General features: G+C 37.4%; 2 protein-coding genes across 6 annotated transcripts in view; both read left to right on the top strand.

Annotated features, from left to right (window-relative positions):
• insrb (insulin receptor b) overlaps positions 1-10,158 on the top strand; it is a 61,661-nt gene extending 51,503 nt beyond the window's left edge. Inside the window, exons 14-21 of the mRNA XM_060883261.1 lie at positions 84-177; positions 285-352; positions 517-746; positions 1,523-1,633; positions 2,149-2,308; positions 2,434-2,563; positions 2,713-2,847; positions 2,976-10,158. Of these exons, the coding sequence (XP_060739244.1) occupies positions 84-177; positions 285-352; positions 517-746; positions 1,523-1,633; positions 2,149-2,308; positions 2,434-2,563; positions 2,713-2,847; positions 2,976-3,312 (1,265 nt within the window). The 3' untranslated portion in view covers positions 3,313-10,158. The remainder of the gene's footprint in view (positions 1-83; positions 178-284; positions 353-516; positions 747-1,522; positions 1,634-2,148; positions 2,309-2,433; positions 2,564-2,712; positions 2,848-2,975) is intronic.
• Positions 10,159-11,519: 1,361 nt separating this feature from the next.
• arhgef18b (rho/rac guanine nucleotide exchange factor (GEF) 18b) overlaps positions 11,520-22,521 on the top strand; it is a 54,323-nt gene continuing 43,321 nt past the window's right edge. For 4 of the 5 annotated variants that reach the window (XM_060883224.1, XM_060883233.1, XM_060883217.1 and 1 more), the window contains exons 1-3: positions 14,536-14,697; positions 18,919-19,025; positions 20,255-20,682. In XM_060883224.1, coding sequence (XP_060739207.1) covers positions 14,571-14,697; positions 18,919-19,025; positions 20,255-20,682 — 662 coding nt within the window. In that variant the 5' untranslated portion in view covers positions 14,536-14,570. Of the gene's footprint in view, positions 11,642-14,535; positions 14,698-18,918; positions 19,026-20,254; positions 20,683-22,521 lie in introns of those variants that run through there. The other variant, XM_060883241.1, reaches the window with a different exon arrangement.

The following is a 22,521-nucleotide window of genomic DNA, read 5'->3' as shown; positions in this document are numbered from 1 at the left end:
TTTACCATCACTTAAGCTTATTAATATTTTTACTATTGTTGTTGTTGATCAGTCATCTCTAAACTCTCTCGTGTTCCCTTTAGACCACATGAATATGAAGATCATTGTCGTCCCAGTGATTCTGCTCATCCTCTTCTGTTTTGTTGGAAGCATTGTCTGTGTCGTACTCAGGAAAAAGTACATAGCCTACATACGCACACACACACACACACAATGATTTCTTTACACTTTAAAGTTTCGATACTGGTTTTCACTGATTATTGAAACTCTTTGTGTCACCTCAGACAAACTGAAGGACCAACTGGCCCCTTAATCGCCTCGTCAAACCCAGAGTACATCAGTGCAAACGATGGTGAGAGTCAATATCATAGTCCTATTAATATAACATACCTACACATTCATATCCATACATCTACAATTATATATGTATATATAGTTAAAATAATAGAAATAAATGAATAATAATAAACTTTTTATTAAATGTACCTGTGATGTTTGTGTGTCTCTTATGTGCAGTCTACATTCCTGATGACTGGGAGGTGGCACGTGAGAAGATCGCTCTCCTGCGCGAGCTTGGTCAGGGCTCCTTCGGCATGGTATACGAGGGAAACGCTAAAGATATCATAAAAGGTGAAACGGAGACGCGGGTGGCCGTCAAAACAGTTAACGAATCTGCCAGTCTGCGCGAGAGAATCGAATTCCTTAACGAAGCTTCAGTCATGAAGGCATTCAGCTGCCACCATGTGGTGAGTGTGATTTAAGGCAGTAGTGATGAGAAATATGTTACTGCTGTGTCAAATATTGTCTGGACAGTTATTTGAGGTGCCAATATTTACAGAACCAGTATAGCTGATGAGTGATGCCTGAAATTTCCTCGTTTTATTTTTTTCCAGCTAAAGCAGTGAATGAAAATTAACCTAGTTCAAAAAAAATTTACTGAAGGGGAAAAGAAACACGTTTGCATCCGTTAGCAATAGCTGAGAGTTTGTTAGGCTCTGCCTTGAGAGCCAATAGAAAAGAAGTGGACTAGGCTTTACACTCCTTTAGCTGTCAAAGAATGTTGGAGCTGTTTATTATTCAATAGGCTTGGACAGAATTTTGCCTCACTCCGCACATCCAGAAAAGAAATTGGCGATCTTGTCCACTTATTTACAAGAACCTTATTGGTTTTTCTGGTTAGCCGTGTTGCCACCTTGCATGTGTGAGGGGATGTTTTTATTCACCTCGTATTTTCCAGCACACAAATCCAGAGGTTAAACCAGCCGATACAGAAAACGATGTAAGGCAGTTTAATAACAAATTAACATTATGTTGCTCATGCAGCCCAAGATGTTTTTATTGTAGCTCTTCCATAACCACAGCTTAGACAAGACACGGCTGAGCGCGAAGCCAGTTTGTAAAGCTTTCTTCAACATGGCCCAGAAATCTCTGATATCCAGAAAGAAATAAAATGCACACTTTGGATTGGAGGTGATATTTGATCAAATATTGAATAAGAGTCTGTGTGGTGTGTGGTGTGTAGGTGCGTCTGCTGGGGGTTGTATCGAAAGGACAACCGACATTAGTGGTAATGGAACTGATGACACACGGAGATCTGAAAAGTTACCTGCGCTGCCTCAGACCTGATGCTGAGGTACACACACACACACACACACACACACACACACACACACACACACACACACACACAAACAGAATCACACATGCACACGTACAATCGAAGACGAGAATGCCCATATGAACAGATACAAACACATCTAAATACACACACACACTCATACACAAAACTACCATGTGCACACACACAAACAAGCACTTATGAATACACACCTTACACAACACAATATGCACATGTACCCACACAGAGAAATAAACACACATGCACACAGATTTGCACACATGTCCATGGAAACACATGCACATGCATGCACTCACACATGGAAATGTACAAACACAGGTGTAAAAAAAGAAACACACATGCACAACCACTAATATATAGCTATGTGTATGTATAATATATACATTCATGCAAAAACTATACACACACTTACACACTTGATTCAAATTATTCTAAACATTTATATTCTTTACTCTCATGAATCTGTGTGCATCTCTGAGCATGTCTATATGTTCCCTTGTCGTGTGAAGTCTAATCCCGGCCGTAGTCCTCCCACACTTAGCGACATGATCCAGATGGCTGCAGAGATTGCAGACGGCATGGCCTACCTCAATGCAAAGAAGTTTGTGCACAGAGACCTCGCTGCTCGCAACTGCATGGTGGCTGAGGACCTCACTGTGAAGATAGGAGGTACAGCAGAGAACATTATTGGAGTCAACAAGCTAACTTGGAAACTAGCATTATATTTAACAGGCTAACTCCTACTAGCATTATAATAGGAGACACACATTAACCTGCTCTGCTATTTTCTGCAGACTTCGGAATGACCCGGGACATTTACGAGACAGATTATTATCGTAAAGGAGGGAAAGGACTGCTTCCAGTTAGATGGATGGCTCCTGAGTCGCTAAAGGACGGAGTGTTCACTGCTCAGTCAGACTGCTGGTGCGTTTTTCTTCAAAGGGTTCCAAACAGTTTTCAGTAAAAATAATAAAATTCTGCAGTTCCACCGCCAAAGCTGTAAACCCAGGTTAGAAAACAAATTCTAAAATTGGTAAACTGATTGTGTGTCTGTTTGCGTGTGTGTTTTGCAGGTCATTTGGTGTGGTTTTATGGGAGATCAGTACATTAGCAGAGCAGCCATATCAGGGCCTCTCCAATGAACAGGTGCTCAAATTCGTCATGGATGGAGGATATCTGGATCGGCCAGAGAACTGCGCTGAGAGGATGTATGGTTAAAAATAATTATTATATTACACAAATACTGAAAGCCTTCAAACACTGCCGAAAGCTCCACCCACTGAACACAGTCATGTATATTGTTGGTGTGATTTTATTTGTCATCATTCTCTTTTAGGCACAACCTGATGCAGATGTGCTGGCAGTACAACCCAAAGATGCGTCCCACCTTCACTGAGATTATTGAGATGCTAAAGGATGACCTTCATCCGTCATTTCAGGAGCTCTCATTCTTCTACAGCGAGGAGAACAAACCTCCTGAAAGTGAGGAGTTTGACATGGACTTTGAGAACATGGAGAGCATCCCGCTGGACCCATCCTCCTACAACCAGAGGGAGGAAGGTAGCTTCAGCCGAGACAGCGGCCCGTACGACGAGCACGTTCCCTACACACACATGAACGGTGGCAAGAAAAATGGTCGAATCCTCTCTCTGCCTCGCTCCAGCCCTTCATAACATTTCCTCATTGCGCTGCTCTGTTTTCTTTATCTGTTTTTCTTAGATTTTAATTGTATTTTTTCAGAGGCCCTTAAAACAGATCTCAGGTCTTTTTTTCTTATTTTTGGACTTCCTTCCTGCTGTGGCGACATGGTTGCAAAACGTATTTTCTCCAGATTCATCCAAATCGCAGTTTGCTTTCTTCTGCTTTCATTTTGCCAAGTTTCCTGGTCGATGGAGAAATTATTTAAAAAAAAACTGTGAATATGAACCTCTGAAAACCAGAAGGCTGCTTCAGCACAACCTCTTTTCCCACTCAACCTTTTTTGCTTTTTTTTTTTTTTTTTATTCTTATTATTATTTTTTTATTATTATTTTTTGATTTTCAGATTGTGGCCTTTAGTAAGTGGCCTACAAAACAAAGAGAATATCCATTTCCTCTGAACAATGACTTTAAAGACTGTCAGAGGACATCTGGATGAGGGACGGCACAACATTTTCTAAGAACAAACATCATCTTTGCCTAAAGGAGGATTTTTACTTGTGGAGGATCCTTGATTCTTTTCGCCGATCCACTCTGGTGTTTGGTGAATGCGTGCTTAATTTATTGGCTTTTGTTTCCTTTTCTTAGTTTTTGCTTGTATCCTTTTTTATGACTGAAGGATATTTAAAACAGTTAAGGATTGGACAGGGGCGTTTCCTCAAGACTGACCAAAAAGCTGCTGCTTTGATATCTAATTGGTATAAATATATAATATATACAATATATAGAATATTGATGGAATGTCAATATTATATATATATAATGGAGGCAACATTGAAAATTTTGTACATAGTTCGGTTTTTTATGTCTTCTACAGATGTTTCATATTTTTCAGTAATGAGTGTCTTTTTATTTAAAACATTCACTCACCCATTAAACAGAATCACACACTACTCAGCACTCACACAGGGAAATAGCTGTAATTACTAATATAAAATGTAGGGGGCGCTAATTAAAGCAGGTGAGACGGTGAGACCTCGGATTGTAAAAAATGTAACCCAGATTTTCGCCAATATCGGTTTGTGTTCGTGGTTCATTTTTGACTCACTGCGTTTTAGGGTTTAGCTTAACGTTCAGTTGATGGTGAAATGTCATTTCAGGGTTTTAACCATACTTACGAAAAAAATCTCTGAAATAATTTTTTTTTTTTTTTTTGTCAAACACTGTTGTGTTGAATATTCTACACAAAATGGCTGAATTTTAAGAGCACTACATCCAAAATTGCTTTAGAATATGTTGCTAATTAGCTAAGCTTTTAACAGCTGAGCTACTAGCCACTGTGACAAACACCATGCCTCAGAACAGTACACCATCATAGGCTACAAAATATTATCACCACGTGTTACAGCGTTGTTTATCTTCACTTTATCCATATGCCAACTTATTACCTCAGAACTTTTTTTCTTCTAATGTTTAGGTGTCAAACATGGGTACTAAATAGTAATAATAATGCTAACGTCTCTGAGGACTGTGTGGTGGTCATGAGGCTGGATGTTAAAGCATGAGGTTTGGTTAAACCGTTCAGCAGACATCAAGACATTCCAGTGAGCTTCCCAGATTTTTCAACCGTAATTTAAATGTCACATAGCACACGGGGGAAATTTTGACAGCTATTAAACAAAACTGATCCCAGAATTTGGCTGGAGACTCTGGGACTAGATGCATGAGAGAAGACTTGGTTTTGGTTTAAGTCACCAGATGTTGTAAAGCAGTGAAGATTTTAGTAATGCATTTATATAATTTGTGAAGGTGGACAAGTCTTTATTTGTGCTGGTTAAGTAGGTGATACAGGGTTGATGCGTGTAAAGGAGTGGCTAATGTGCTAGATGGTAAATAGAACATAGCAGGATATAAAGCCAGGATTTAGCATTACTGTTGGTCCTTTTAAACTCCATAAATGTTAACATGGCTAAGAGAAACTAGCATTAGTTTTCAGAAGTTAGATTGTCTGTTAGAATTTATGCCCTGCTAACTTCCACAATTCTTAAAGTGGCTAACAAATGAGCAGAGCATTAAACCCAGAGAAACTAGTAGAGTATTAAACTCCAGACTTCAGCATTATGGAATGCTGCCAGTAACTAAAGATTAGCAGAGAACTAAACTCATGAAGTTAGAATTAACATTACTGTGGGTAATCATCAAGTAAATTATAAAATTGTTAGCATACCGATGTTAGCGTAGCATAAAAGTCAGTTAGCACTGTTGTCGGAAAAGGATGCTGTGTAGAAACTTGTACGAGCAGTCAGGGAAGCTAGCAGAGAATAAAACCCACAGAATTAGCACTAGGTTAACAGTTTTTAGCAGTCAGTGTTCCTCAGATAGTAACTTACCGAACTGCTGACATGGTTCAAATTTCTAAACTTCTCAGTCTAAAGTTGTATAACTTGATGACAAGAAATAATATAAACTCCTCACTGCTGTCTACAGGCAATTATCATGAAGGTGTGTGGAATTTTCTTCAACAAGATGACATATCTCTGATGTTTAACATATTTATTTTTATTATCTCTAACCCAGGGTACATCCTCGTTCAAATAACTAGAGAGAAACAGGTATTATGGCTGAACAGTCAGACTCGGTTTAGTTAAAAAATAATTCTATTTTTAATAGTTTGGACACAGTCTACCTCAGTAATTTACAGAACAGAATTAAGCAGAGGACGTTTCTTTCTCTCTCTCTACAATTCTGTTATTCAGTTAACGACATTAAAGGTGAAGTTTGCCGATCGTCCCCAACCAGAGTTCCTAATTTTTTTTATTTTTTTTTAACCAAGGTTCTTTTTTTTTTTTCTTTCCAGGGGAAAAGATTGATTCAGCTGATCACATCTCAGTATATTTCACAAAACAAATCTCTGCAATGGGACCTAACCGAAGTGCAGAAATTCTCTTCCCACCAGGACACGTCATATTTCATCTTAAACCAATATGTGATTTGTTCATTTGGTATTTAATCTAATCGAACCTGTTACTGTAGGACAGGGTCTCTAGACGAGAGTACACTTTAGATTGAGCGCCCCCTTTCGGAGTTTAGTCAGCAGTGTGTGATTACCTCTGGTCAGCGTTTCAATACATTTCTCTAGACTGAATAAAGAACAGAAAATATCTTTTCCACAATTTCGGTTATAATGGTGGTCTAGATTAGCACAGAAGTCTAACTGCACTAGGTGCACACACTCATTCAGCAGGGGATCTCTGCTGCTTCTTTCCAAACTTTATTGTATGCCTCTATACTTGTTTAACGAGAGCTGGTGTATGACAGGGTTAGACGAAACCACAGTAACAAATTTTTCTACAAAATGGGAACTAATGGCAGGTAAGAATTCAAGGTGGGAGCAAGGAACTGAGTCAAAGTCACAGCACACGGTTTGTCTCAGAAATCTTTTCAGCCGAGCGATTTCTCATCCCACAACGTCGTCCCTAATGTGTAAAGAAAGAATTGAGTTTCAGTTAAGATCTGGTTTGTTACTGAGACTCCGGCTGTTTGTCAGGTTTTAGTGTGAATGCAGGATAAGGGTCATTTTGAAATCCATCAAGAAGTTTACAAACCGTATTTTTGTACATTTAGTCAAAAGTCAGCTTTAAATGAAGCTTTAAATCTTTGATTTCAAACATGGAACTACTACTAACCTGAACGATTTTGTCTTTTTTTTTTTCCCTTTTACTTGATTACTGTCACAATGGAGTTAAATAAAACTCCACGAGAACCACTAGGGTCAGATGGTCTTCTAACAGCCTTACTGGAGTTAACATTACAGAGATTGTGGACTAAAGAATTTTTCTGTCCTTTTCTCGGTGAATGGAAATGTTTAAAAAGTTCTTTTCTATGGTAATCACACACATGCTAGGGCTATGGTGGAGCTAGAGTTTTTCTTTCAGATTCAGTGTGAAACAAGGAGAATTTACATTCAGTCTAACAACCTCAAACAAACCTGTCGTTTTATTCACACATCAAACTTTATTAAAAAAAACAAACAAAACAAAAAAAAACTGTGGAGGTGAGTGATTATAGAAATGTGTCACAGGGGACACAGAAATCCAGCATAAGCTTTTTACACTCTTGATTTTTTTTGTTCTCATGTCAAATTCTTTCTCTTGTTCTACACGATATGAAATGCTCTCGTCATGTCCCTCTGTTCTGTGAACTGAATGTGTTTCCTCTTCAATGTTTTTGTCTGTTGTTTCACAATGTATTTTTCCTTACTGTGAAAATGGAGAGTTATTTGTAGTGGTGTTGATTGGTTTAGGGGAGATGGACGCTATAATCCTCCCCTTTGTGCATGGGTTAGCTCTTCTAGGACAATCCTGTGTGCCAAAAATGTTGTATTAATGTTTTACTTTTCTTTCAAACAAATCTCTGCTTAAGATGAATTCTCAGGAAGGCTCGAGCATGGGAGGCACTGCTTGCTCCCTCAGCCTCTTGATCATGCTAGAAATTTGTTGCGCTCTTTTTAGGTTTAATTTTCCGGCGGATTCTAGCGACACGATTGAAGAGCGTATGTGGAGTGTCGTGTAGCCTGGAGGCTCTTACCCACAGTGCCTTGCACAGACTTCAAACCAAACCCAGCCATCAGACTTCCCTGGACTGAAGCGTTCCTCTCAGACAGAGAGAAGAGCCTTGTTTGGGACACGTCCTGTCGTATTAACCCATCAGTGGAGTTTTAAATGCTTAGTCTGAGATAAAGGCGAACTTTTAATGGGTTAAACATTTTTTTGTTTGTTTGTTTTTTGTTTTTCTCTTCTTCTGCTTGGCTCAAAATTACTGTATGGGTATATGTGAATGATCATATGTTGATGTTTTTTCTTCTTCCCTTTGTGTTATTTTCTTTTCAAAGTTGAACTTGTCTCTGCTTGGAATTGCTGTGGCGTTTTGCTTTAACGCAGCAAAGCGAATGATCATTTTCACATAAACTTTCAATCAGTCCCTCATTCACTACCAGAATAAGATCCTACTGTGGAAGAAATCACAGAGCGTATTTTATTTAGTAATTACAATTATTTATAGAACACATGATGAAAAATGTCGTACTGTAGATTGCAGATTGCAGGTTCCCTACAAACACACAGCACTTAATTTTAAGTTTAGGAATTTTTTTTTTTTTTTTTTATATATAATTAAGAAAGAAAGCAAGCTGGCAGTGTGACAGGCTGAAGACAAGGCATTGTATGTATTTTATTGTTCTAAAAAAAAGAAAAGGAAAAAAAAGGAAAAAGTATTACATTATTATTATTATTAGAGATGTTCATTTCTATTTTTTTAGGCAAAAAAAACAGGGAGGGGCAAAAATTCAAACTACTTTTCTGACTGTAAACTTTTTTGCTATTCTTGTACATTATGAAATGAAATTTGCATTAACAGTGTATATAGTCTTTTTTGAAAAGAAAAAAAGGAAAAGCGGGACGTCCTTTTGGCCACCGCGGTCATGTTTGTGTACAGTCGCTTGTTTGCCTTCCATCAAATCATCGCTGTCTGTTTCTAAATGTTTTGTATCACAGATCTCACATTTGTATGTACGTGTGCTTTGTGCTATTTGAATGAAATGAAACTGTCTTTGTGATGAGGTGTGAAAACACAAGAAGATTCATGAAGGCTCTTCATGATCATCTAAAATAACTTAAAACGTTTTGGGAGTTTAACTAATGCAATGATCCAGTGAGTAAAATTCAAATTTTGACCTAATTGAAATTTTGAAATCCTCGGCTTTAGGTGAAGAGGCTGATGGAGTTAACAAGTACTCAGTTTCACTCAAATGATTTTGTGTCGACTCCAAACATGAAGTAAACGTGGTGTAGCAGAACACTGGAGCTTTAACGCTGCAGCTGCCGTTTGTCTTTTAGTGTAGTTTAATATCACGTCGCTTCACTGATTAGACTCCACTTAAGATTAATGATGTACATTAACATCAGTCATTTCAATCTGAATCAGATTTAAATTCCAAATTAAAAATGGTCTAAATGATGAACATATTTTGTATCATGATAGTTATGTTTGTTTTGTCACTAGTGCAGCACATTTTTTAAAACTTATATTTAGCATGAAATAAATAAATACGGTAATAAAAAAAGGCGGCAATATGAAAATAAATAACATGGGCGTGAGTCTCTTAATGTTAATCAGCAGTTTTGAAAACTAGAGTCGATTCACTCAGATGTCTATAGTGAGTTTTAATAAATGCTCATGATATTAAGATTATATAGAAATAAGATTGTGATCTAAAATCTGGGCTTGTTTTGACTGAATCATGTGAGTGAGACAGACCTTCTTTACTTGTTAGCTCATTTAGACTCCTTGCTTCAGGAAGAAAAAATAGAAGTAAATTTTTAGGCTAATTTTTGAATTCCTAGATCTCAAAAATTGCAGATTTCAAAATTTCTAAAACTTCTTTTCACCTCGCCGTTGTCTTACTGTCGTTTCTTTCACCATTTCCCTCGTCATGTCCTCATAATGCGTCGCGCTGATAAAGCCATGATGTATGGAACGCTATTTGGTGACGTCACACACACACACAGCAACACAAGACGAATCCATCAGCCGTGCCATCAGCCTCACAGTGCTCACACACTCCTTTGTGTGTATATGTGTATATAAAACCACAAACACAAGCTCCATGACAAAAAAAGCAACTGTTTCGGAACAAAATGTGCCATGATTAGCTGAAAATCCCGCTTTCTGACTTTTTGTTTTTTCTTCCTCAAGGAGAGCCAAGCAGTGATATGTACAGAAATATGTTATGTTGAATGACATGAAAATCTTGCTGTGTGTAAATTATTCAACAATTAACTGTTTATATAAAAGATTATGAATAAAAAAACTTATTGGAGAAAGATTTGTCTGTTACGCGCTGTTTTCTTTTCTTCAACAAAATCTGATCTAGACTCAAATTCTGCTTTGGTAAAGCAAAAATACACAAAAAATATCAATGGCATTTGAGAGTAATGAATACAAATGTAATATGAAGGAATAAAACATTCTGTCTGACAATGTTACAGTAAAATCATCAGCAGTACGCAGTTATTATTAACAAAATCCTTACAGCTTCACATCTGACTGAAAACACGCTCTGACACTGGAGACTCCTTAAATACATTCTGAATAAACATCTCATTACAGAAAACTGTACCATGTTCTCTGTACCATGTTCTCTGTACCATGTTCTCTGCACAAGTCTCTGAGATGTTTCTTATATTTTCCCCTGGCTTTGTCATTAATTCAGTCTTGGTCACTTCGCACCCACGCATGCATGAGCTCACAGATGCACTTTACTGTCTTGGACGTCTGGCATCATCAGGATTCAATATCGCAGTTTCTGGATAATAGGATCCCTTTACTGTTGTGATGCTCAGGATGTCTAAATGAGCTGTTACTAAAGAAACAATAACATATTCTAATGAAGCTGTGATGTGTAGCTGCACTGCTGTCAGAGCTCCTGAACTACAACATTAATCAACACCTTCTGACCATCACAATCCAGAATTTAATAGCACTGTGATACTAGTGATTACTAGTGAATAACAGGAGACAGAGAGGGGGGGGACAGAGAGAGCATAGATAATTTTGTTTTATGAACAAACCATACAACTGATGCAAAAATATCTTTTTCTCTTTTTTTTTTTTCTAGATTTACAATCATATTGGCATCAATAACACTATCAGACGAGTGCAAAAAGATCTGCAGCACCAATTTCAGAGAAACTTTAAGAGCAGCCGAGCAGAAATGTTTTAAGAAAGTGTTTCATGTTGAGTTTGGATGTAGGGCGAAATGGTGTGTGGTGCAGTCAGATGGAAACAAAAAGCTCGTGCAAAGCCACTCACTTCCTTTTTGCCCTGCAGCAGCTGTAAAGTGCACACTTACTCAGATCATTTTTGGTAGTGAGTTCACACTTGTCTGAAAAAAACACACATCATGTACACATGCACAGACACATGCACAGACATATACACACACGTCTACGTATCTACTGTACAGCTGACAATAAAACAAGCTGCTGTTTGATGTCTATCAGCATCTTTTTGCCAATGTAGCATTTTGAAGATGAACTTTGTGAGTGTGTGTGTGTGTGTGTGTGTGTGTGTGTGTGTGTGTGTGTGTGTGTGTGTGTGTGTGTGTGTGTGTGATTGAAGGAGGAGTTTCTCTGCTTTTCAAACATGTAAAACAAGGAAGTCAGAAATATTTCAGGGTTACAACCTTCATTCTTCACACTGTCTAACAGACACAACATGTTTAGTCACACCTGCTGAGGGATTAGTTTGTCCATTCTTCCATATTCATTTCCAGGCTATTTTTTCCCATTCAACAACATAAAAGAGGTGAGTATTATTTTTTTGGCTTAGGTCCTCACTACTAAACTGGGCTTTTATTTTCACCGGTAAGGCTGTCGCTCATGCTGATGCTGATACTGTACTGATGCTGATACTGGAATAACAACAAAAGCAAGAATTAGTAGTAATGAACATTAAAGGTATAAACTGCATGTAGGAAATAAAGAATAGTTTAATCTTTCTGGTCATTCATGTACCTTTCTAGTGGCCCTAATCCATTCCAGATTGATGTGTAGTACATTTGTTTTGCTCATAAAACTGCAACTGAATCCAGAGCAAATCAAGTGAAATCATTTGGCTGCATACTGACTTATCTGCATATGTTTAAAAGAAGGCAAACAATATTAACACTAAAATCCAGATTGTAAAAGAATATATTGTGGTTTATGTCAAATTTCTGGTAGAAGGTCCCAAGAGTTTATATTAATGTGCCAGTTCTATATCGTTTCTATAGTAACCGTTCAATTGCAGCTACTAGACGGAGGCTCCGCTTAAACAGATAAACAAAATCGTTAATGTAACGTTTTCTTTAAGTATAAACATTTTAATGAAGTAGTCACCATTGTCAGAGCTGTGTAGTCAGAGGTAAAGCTGTAAAGTTTTCTGACATCTTCAGGACAGATGAGTTTATCTTTTGCACTTTCTTGTTTTTCCTCTAATGAAATTCAAGAGTGAAAAAAACAGAGCTGTTGATAGAAGAGTTTTTTTATTTTTGTTGGGTTTTTTTTTTTTTTATAGCTGCTGTAATTGAAGTGAGAACAGGGACTATGTTTGTTTCTTGGATGTTCCACAACATGAAATGCAAAGGGAGAAAAAGTATGCATCATTCTTTAAAAAAAATGAAAACAATAATGTAATAGTTGCGTAGGTGCTCTGGGGAAAGACTGGTACTTGCTGGTATTGGAAACAGTGTGGAGAAGAAAGTTCTTTTCACCACCAGAGACTAAATCATTTTCCAGTAACAACACTGAAGTGTTTTATTCCTTACATAACCCGCACATAAGATTATTTATTTATATTTACTTACCAACTAGACAATAGTACTTCACTTTTCTTGTCAAAAGGAAGTGAGCAGAGTTTGGGTAATCGACTGTGTTGTGAATGAACAGAGGCTCTACACAGGCTTAAGCTTTTTTTTAGGTTATTGTTTTCCCACATGCAGCTCTTTCCGTTTGTTGTTTATTGTCACTGGAGCCTTAGTCTGATTTCTCTTTTGGTTTTAATTCTGTGGTGTAGATCAGTATCTGCATTTGTGCCCCAAGTGTCTGAATGTGTGACTTGTCATGTGTGACTTGTCTGAATGTGTGACCATTATCATAGATTGATAATGACTTGCCATGTTTTTACATACATAAAGCCAAAAGTCATGTGTTTGTTTATCCACTCTCTGACGATTAGTCGATTAGCAAGCAGGCTGTTAGCTGGTGGCTAAATGTCACATAGCAGTACAGCAGAGGCTGATTTCTTGGTAATCATTTTAGATTTTATTTTCAGGTGATCACAAAGTGCTACTTTTAACGATCTATAAATGTAGTTGAGTGCTAATGCATTGCAAGGCTAAGTCAGTTTTAGTTACAGTCAGAATCAGTTAGTAGATTTTAGCTACGTATCTTTTCTGTAATGCAAAAATGTATAACAATAACAAAAAAAAAAAGACAATTGTTTTGGCTTCTACATAAAAATAATAGCAGCCATTAAAATTCACAGTCAGGGTCTTAGCTGAGTTAACTTTAAATGAGGAAATTAGCTAGTTACTTTTACATTCATTACAATGGGTCATTAATTGCTAGCTAAATAGGAAGCTAAATTCTGGGTCTGTTTGAGTTAGCAGAATATTTTTCTTTGATCACATAGCAAACTAGCTATTTATGCAGGATGAGACATGATGAATTTGTTGTAAAAAAAAATATACTTTTGACTATGACTTAAGTAGGATTTTGACTCCATGCTTCTCTTTTATTTGAGACTTTGACACAGTAGATAAACTTTTCCACTGTGCAGTTTTTCTGCACTTGTTTCACACCAGTTATGAGAGATATAGTAGCTACTAAATTACTAAATGCTACTAGCTTCTCATTTGTATTGTGTTGTAGTTATTACTAGCTTTCAGCAATTAGCTACTGAATAGTTTTAGCAGACTCCTGCTGTAGCAACTCCTCTGTGATTATTGCTATGTTTACACAACAGCTGTCACTTGTTAACATGAATTCTCCTCTCGGCTACAATGTGTTTGTGTACAAGCGCCGTGTTGTCTGAGTTTTTTCTTCCTGACTCTGTCTTGGCCTGTATGAAGGTGTCCAGGCTGTGAGATATGAGCTGGCTTTGGGTTCAAAGAAACAAGTGATGAGTCCCAAACTTCAGTCCAAATCCGTTTTCTCTGAATTTCTTTATCCTGTCCTCATTCTGTCAGCACTAGACCAAAACACACTCTCCTTCCACCGCACATCCATGAGAGCTTCAGCCTCCGACATGCGTCATTCCTGTCCATCTCCATCTTCACCCCCAGCCTGCTCTCTGTCTATTTCTCTGTCTGTCTCTCTGTCTGTCTCTATTTTACTGAACATCACTCTCTCTCTCTCTCTCTCTCTCTCTCTCTCTCTCTCTCTCTCTCTCTCTCTCTCTCTCTGTCTCTCTCTCCTCTCTCTCTCTCTCTCTCTGTCTGTCTGTCTTTCTGCATCTCCTGCATCTCTCTGTTTGCTTCACTGTGTTCTCTCTACCCACTTAATTCCTTGCTCGTTCTCGATCTCTCTGTCCCTCCCTTCTTCCCATCCTTCCTTCTTCCCTCCTTCTCTCTCTCTCTCTCTCTCTCTCTCTCTCTCTATCTCTCTCTCTCTCCCTCTCGCTTCATTCTGTCCTGCTCAGCTTTGAATCTTTGGATCAAATGTTCAATAACTGAGTTGGCTCTTGGTGCTGCTGTATGTCAGACTTCTCTGCGTTTTTCTTGCTTTCCTGCTTGAACGTGTTCTCGATGGCTGATTCTCTCCTCAACCACTCCTGGCCATCCTTCTCCAAGTTCTGGATGAAACGATGGTCTTTTAAGAGAGGTAGAAACTTTTGATTCATTTCTTTTGTTGGTAGATTAGTTCTTGCAGGTTTTTGCATGTTATGTTTTTTATAAGATGACACTGAATCAGGTACAACAAATTAGATCAATACACTGACAAGATTGAATAGAAGGGTATTTATAATGACACAGCAGTCAGCATTCATACAGCACAGATATTGACTACAGTGCTGCAGGAAGATGAATCATTTTCTGCTTGAGCCTTATGAAGGCTGTTAATATGAGGTAATCATTGCTTAATTAGAATCTAAGTAGAGTTTAACCAGTCTGTACTTGTGTTGTTAGTGTGTTTACTTTTTTAAACTGGAGTGGTTCTTACACTGTAAATAGGTCTTCTGTTTCTAGGAATTCATATGACGTTGATGTTCTATATTTGTCTTCTGGCCATCCAGCGCATGAATGTGGTTTTAACCATCATTACAATTCTCATGATGCACACACTGTTACAGCATGTTTTAAAACAGCTTCAGGACAGTGTGACAGCCATGTGCCTACAGTCATCTCATGATACGAGTGATCAGTACTGAAAGAAGAACTGGACTTGGGTCATCCCCACTGATTTAATCCCACCTCTGACACAGTTGTATTAAATTAACAGAAAAGTACAGCCAGGAAACCCCCAAGTTAAATTCAAAGGCCAAAATGACAACTTAAATCTAATCATGTAAGAACAGACACATTAGGAAATATGTCCCAAAATTTCCCAACAAACTTTATCTATCATTAAAGGTCAGTGAGTTATTATTTTTTTTCACTGACATTACAGAACTTTCACCTGTATTAAAAGGTGAGGTCAGTTTTTTAAATATCTGTATTGAAATCATTTTTGAACTGATAATCCTCAGTGATTTTTTATTATGCGTGATTTTTAGGTTAAAAGCATTTTGCCATACATCTGTTCTAATATGTCAATACTATCCAACTTACTCAGAGACTTGTATGAGACATAAAAATTAAACTTATAATAAACATGATGGCATGATTGTAAACAAAGGAAAAAGTGTAAGGAGAGGTTTTTGGAACATTTATGGAAGTTGAATCCAGTGTCAGTGTAAAGCTATAACTACAAGTTTTCTGACATCTCTTTAGGACAATGAAGTTTTATGTCTTATTTAGAACTAATTAAAGTGGTTTATTATTAATGCTGCAGTTGGTTTAATGCTAACTACTGCAATAAATGATAAAAAGGATGAACGGGAATCTTCATGTAAATTGTCAATGATATCTCATTAGGTATGAGCTCAGTGACACATACATACACATACACATACGCATACTGCAAAAAGTTCCTCTGAATCTATAAAGTGTAGTAGTGAACACACTGTTCCATCTGAGCCACTAAAACAGTAGACTCCACTTTCCCTGGCTGTAATGTATGGTGTCAGGAGCCGGCCCATAAAAGGAGAGCAGTGCAGGAATGGCAGCAGTGAGGTTTACTGCATGTTTGATGTGGATGCAAACCAATCTGACGTTATGAGCCAGAGTGAATTCTGGGAGGGGGAGGGAGGTGTGAAGGGGTTCTGGCTTGTGTCATTTTGCATGTTATGGACATCTGCAGCAGCAGCAGTGGCAGGGAGTGAGAGAGGAACTTCCTGTATTCCCAGATTTATCTTATTCATATCTGATCTGTTATTAAACACAGTTCAGGACAAATCCGATGGGCATCAAGGTCACAGCCATGATGCAGCACTCTAAATATGGAAGAATTAAAAGCATGTAACAGCAAAGAGAAGTAGATAGATAGATAGATAGATAGATAGATAGATAGATAGATAGATAGATAGATAGATAGATAGATAGATAGACATATGTATAGCTATGATGGAAGGATGGAGAGATATTTAGCTTTAATGATGGTCAGATACTGTATACAGTTGTATATAGCCGAGAGATTGGTGGACGTATGGATAGAAAGACAAGTAGCTGGTATGGACGGATATGTGGATGGATGGATAAATTTATATGTAGCTGGGATAACTGTATGGATGGATGAAGAGATACTCAGCTGGGATGGATACTGTATGTAGCTGGGATAGCTATGTAGCTGGGATGACGGATGGATGGATGGACAGATACATAGCTGGGATAGATGGATGCATAAATGGATATATAGCTGGGATGATGGATAAATAGGTGGATGAACTAAATTTATCACAGCACTCTATAAAGAAGCAGAATTTTCACTCAGATATGACGACCACTCTTATGATTATCATTTCTTTCCTACATCACACTTAGCCGAAGCTCCCAGCTGTGCTGTTAAAGCTCATTTCCGCTAACAAACACAAACGGGTTTTGCTAAAGTAAACCAGAGCTTCTGTGCTATAACACATAGAGAGGTCACTGTTTACATTCTGGCTGCCTCTCTGCATCTGCACTTCCACTTCCTGTTAATTAATGTGTAGCTTTAATTGACTGTTTTCATACTGGATACACTCAGAGATAAGACATGGATAAAGATAGATTAAACATGCGTTTATAGTTTATACAGCAGGCTGCCGCTGTTTATCTCCTACCAGAATAGCAGTGTAATAATGTAAATACAGTCAGGTCCAGAAGACCTGTTTTTATAATTAGAGATGGCAACGATATGATTCTAGTATCAGGCCATTACCAGCAAAAAGGATGGATCTGATATCAGAGGATGGCAAGATGCTGTTTGTTACAGGATTTTAGATTCTGTAACAAATTGCAAAAATTGGAATTAGCAAAAATTTAAATATTTTTGGAACTGGAAATGTTTATATTTACAATGTGGGGCATTTTTTGTGTGAAACAGTTTTGCGGCAAAATGCCTCAGCTAAAAGAAAAAAAACACTAAAAGCATTACTTTTTAAAGATATGGAATTGGTATCATCTTGATTTATTTTACAAAATAGAGATTACAACTTTTTTCTGTCCATCAAAAAGGTTCTGTCCATCAGTCTGTCCATCCAAGATTTGTTGAATGTCCACAATATTTATATGGAATTATCATTGTAACCACCAGACAAACTGATAAAATATTCAAATTGATCCAAACAGGATCAAAGCCACAGCAGGACCAAATGTCTGAAACAAATTTCCTTTCTGTTTGTCCTAAAAAGATGTTAATTATGCATTTGCGTTCAGGAACTCAAGTCAATTCTAGTACTTTTAACAATGGTGCTTTTACAATGGACATTTTTGCTAAGTATTTTTATTTTTTTTTTTACAGAAATCTTGATATAAAATGTATTTTGAATTTGTCCCTAATGAGCAATTCAGCGGTGATGATTTCATCACTGTTGAAGATTATTTGCCATAGATCCATCTGTCCATCCATCCATCCATCAGTATGTCTTTGAGTGCATCTGTATGTCTAAAATTGTTTTTTTTAACTATTTGCCTCATTTTCTTTATTTTATTCATATATTTTGATGGTTTTGTCGGTTAGCAGAACATCGGCTTTACTAAAAGCAACATCACGTGTAAACATGTTAACCAGAGTTTTAACAATGCTTCCAATAATCTCAAACACAGCTGGATGATTTTTTTCACGACTTCTCTTAGTCCCTTTTCTTAGTATTTCCTTCCAAAAAACCAAACAAACAAAATAAAAACAGAAACCAGGGTTTATGGGTGAGAAAACCTTGTAAGAAGCTGAAATCCATCTGAACATTTTCCACAGTTAGGACACTGTGTATTTTATATAAACAGAGCGGCTGAGCTGTGTGACAAAGTGTTCGAGATCGTCACATCTCTGTGTGTTTTGTGTTCTCTTGCCTGTGCCTTTCAGTCAGTAATAACACACTGTGTTAGACTGATATCAGTGAGGAATGATGATCATGTCTGAGAAATCTAGAAATATAATTTGACCAATATAGTATCACAGTGTTTGATTAATGGTGATATAAAAGATGTTGCTGGAAATGCACTGAGAATTCCGAACTCAGATGTATATAAACAGAGGGGCAGAATGGTGGGCTAGAGGGTGGATGGATTGATTGTCTGAATGATTGATTAAATGATTAATTTTGGTTGGCTGCTGGATGAATGTTTGGAATTTTTTTTTGTTAATTGTTTGGCTGGGTGATTATTTAGGTGATCTTCTCTGATAGGTTGCTTGTTTGGCTAATTAATGGCTTGAATGGTTGATGGTAAATGGGTATTGATTGAAAATTATCGATTGTTAATGTTTTATTTGTTTTTTATTTAATTTGTTATCGATGCTTTTTTTAAGCTTCGGAGAGTAAACCATGCACACGACCAAGCGCTCCTGCCTCAGGGATGAGATCTTCCTCCTCACCTTCACCCGACAGCTTTTTCAGCAGCACGTCTGAAGATCAGGTGAGCAAAAACACTCACAAACATGATTTTAAACCTTTTTAATAAACATGCTAGTGTAGGAATAAATTAAACTACAGTAATACAGCTGCGGGGGGCTTGGTGGCTTAGTGGTTAGCACGTTCGCCTCACACCTCCAGGGTCGGGGATCGATTCCCGCCTCCACCTTGTGTGTGTGGAGTTTGCATTTTCCCCCCGAGCTTCGGGGGTTTCCTCCGGGTACTCCGGTTTCCTCCCCCGGTCCAAAGACATGCATGGTAGTGTGTGAGTGTGTGAGTAAATGAGAGTGTGTGTGCCCTGCGATGGGTTGGCACTCCGTCCAGGGTGTATCCTGCCTTGATGCCCGATGACGCCTGAGATAGGCACAGGCTCCCCGTGACCCAAGTTAGTTCGGATAAGCGGTAGAAGATGAATGAATGAATGAATGAATGAATAATACAGCTGCAACAACCTGATTGGGCCCTTAAATGTGCTTGTGGAAAAGACTTTACACTGTTCTGTATATAAATCTCAGCTCTGTTTTTTGAAATCCTCCTTAAAAATTATTCTTCTTTAATCGTTATTATTTTTTTCTAGATGTAAAAAGAAGTGACTGATAAGACATGAGATGTTTAGTGAAAAACACCTCAATTCTCGTTCAGCTCTGATCAAAAAAGAGAACAAAACTGAAGAACAAAAACAGACAGAAACTGGAAAGAAAATTTATTGTAAAGTGTCAGAATTCCTTAGTGTTAATTTTGCAACGGGGGGCACGGTGGCTTAGTGTTTAGCACGTTTGCCTCACACCTCCAGGGTTGGGGGTTCGATTCCCGCCTCCGCCTTGTGTGTGTGGAGTTTGCATGTTCTCCCCATGCCTCGGGGGTTTCCTCCACGTACTCTGGTTTCCTCCCCCGGTCCAAAGACATGCATGGTAGGTTGATTGGCATCTCTGGAAAATTGTCCGTAGTGTGTGATCGTGTGAGTGAATGAGAGTGTGTGTGTCCGTCCAGGGTGTATCCTGCCTTGATGCCCGATGACGCCTGAGATAGGCACAGGCTCCCCGTGACCTGAGGTAGTTCGGATAAGCGGTAGAAAATGAGTGAGAGAGTGATAACTGTGGAGTTCAAACAATATGTTAAATGAAAAGTAAATTTGGAGAAATAAAGTAAACATGTTACTAGGCCAGTAATGTAGGTTTTTTTCACCTGAATAACCTACACTAATGCAGTGCTGTTTTTCTTTCACTTTCTCAGAGTTCCTGTTTAGCTGAGAGTGATTTTGAATGTGAAACAGACGACTTGTTGGACCTGAGTGCTTCCCTGAGAGACTCAGAGTATTTCAGAGACCTACAGGTCAGACCTGTTAGGGAGTGTGAGCCTTCTGAGAGCCCCCTGCCCGTGGCTATTGACACAGAGGACAAAACACAGCCCAAGCCAGGACTATTCATCTGCCCATCACCCACACTGCACTGTGGATCACACATAGAAAATCTCTCCACATTCTACTGTAAAACAAACCTGCTGTCTGACCAGGGAGAAACGATGGAATCAGCAGGAAGTTTGGAAGAGATGTACATAGAAGACACGGAGAAGGACAGCTTTCCCATCTTGGTTAGGTCTATGTCCACCTCACGGAGACACAGCTCGGACATCCCACTGAATCCGCTCGACCTGGGGAGAAGGTAAGATAGAATTTTTTTTTAAATGTCATTCTTAAATAAGGTTCAGGTCCTAAGTGAACTATGGAATGCATATAGTGTAACGATATGGTTTATTATAGCATATCATTGGATACGTAAGGCTCTCGATTCATTATTTGTAATTCATAATAAAATAGACTGCTTACAACATACTACTTATATATTGTGAGCTATAATAAACATTCAAACTGAATCATGCTCTATCTATATACATAACTTCCTCTTTATCACAAATAAGAGTTTGACAAAACAACACTCTCCTCCTAAACATGTGGATTTGTTATAAATTACTACGACAGCATATTAACAGGCAGAACTTGCTAGCTCAAGATAAACAGCAGTGACATCTATCAACAGCCATAAAGCTGGAACCACAAAATGTATTCAAGTGGCTGGTGGTAAGTAGGCAGACTTCAGCTTCATGATATCACCCTTCTGTAAAAATAAGAAGCAACACAAAAGTTGAGAAATGCTGTATTCATGCTAGGTTTCAAAATGAATAATTTTATATATAAAATTATATTTTAGATCTTATATATTATCTAAATAATGTCATAAATCTTTTAAGAGGTTTTCTTTATGATATATATTTCATTATGATACCCCAGACTAATAATAAACAGATTTACTACTATATAATGTGTGAGATTGTAAGGAGATGTTTATTTGACACTTACAGAAGGAGTTTCCAGTTTCAGCGCTTAGGAACTGAAAGAGGTTTTCTAAATTAGCTTCTTATTAAGTCTTATTAATATTAATAGAGAAAAAAGTGCAGAAATATCTTATATTTTAATGTTATAATGTAAATGAGAACAATCTATAAGTTAATTATATGCAGATAATACATAATACATGATGAAACATAATGTATCATATTCTGTTGTAATAATAATTCTAGTACAAATTGCTGCTATGTTTCTTTGGTACTGGTGATATAATACTGTAGGTTATGAGTACTACTCAATCTATTGCATTCTCTTATTAATTTACACTGCATTATAAACACGGCTGAAAATTCAATATAATTTACTGAGTTCTTTCAGCAGTGCATTCAATTCTTTGTAAATAATTTTAACGTTATGAATGTAAGCTTCTGACAAAACAGTACGTTTTAGTCAAATTCAAAACAGAACTAGAAAGTTTTTGCATGTTCACTCAGTCGTGTAATAGACTCACTGCTGCTAAGCAAAAGAGGAAGCAGCTAATGTACAAAGAGTGCAATAATGACACACCTGAACATACACAATGCAGAGCAACAAACTACACCAAACCACAAGACATTTATTTTAGATATTTTTAAGCATTTAATAATTAAAAAATTATGTGTCAAAAATACCAACATTTTTGGTTTTAAGGAAATTACAGGGTTGTTTGTTAAAACAGAATTTTGTGCAAAAACACAAAATGTGGTTAACTAGCATCCATAAAAATATCATATTATCATATATAATCTACTAATAATTTACTTTATAGCTATTTGGGTATTAAAGAACAAAAAAGTGCATAGATATACCTTCTTCTTCCCATAACCTTCAGGAAATTGAAATGATGCACATTCATGTGGCTTGTGGAAAATTCCATATATTTCAAATGTGTTCAGGTAACAGTGTTGAGTAAATATTAAAAAAAAATAAAATAAATATTTTACATAACTTGGATAATAATATTTGGATATTTCAAGCTTGAGCTGTTAAATGAATTTCTCAAGTATTTTAATAATTATATCTGAAGGTAAAGTGTAGTTATAGATGGCTGCTAGAGGCAAAAATATGTTGCTGATGTATGTGAAACATGTAGAGTGAAGAACACTTTACATGTGTT

This window comes from Tachysurus vachellii, chromosome 1, assembly GCF_030014155.1.
Source record: "Tachysurus vachellii isolate PV-2020 chromosome 1, HZAU_Pvac_v1, whole genome shotgun sequence".
Classification (NCBI taxonomy): domain Eukaryota; kingdom Metazoa; phylum Chordata; class Actinopteri; order Siluriformes; family Bagridae; genus Tachysurus; species Tachysurus vachellii.
This window is presented reverse-complemented; position numbering and strand designations above follow the sequence as displayed.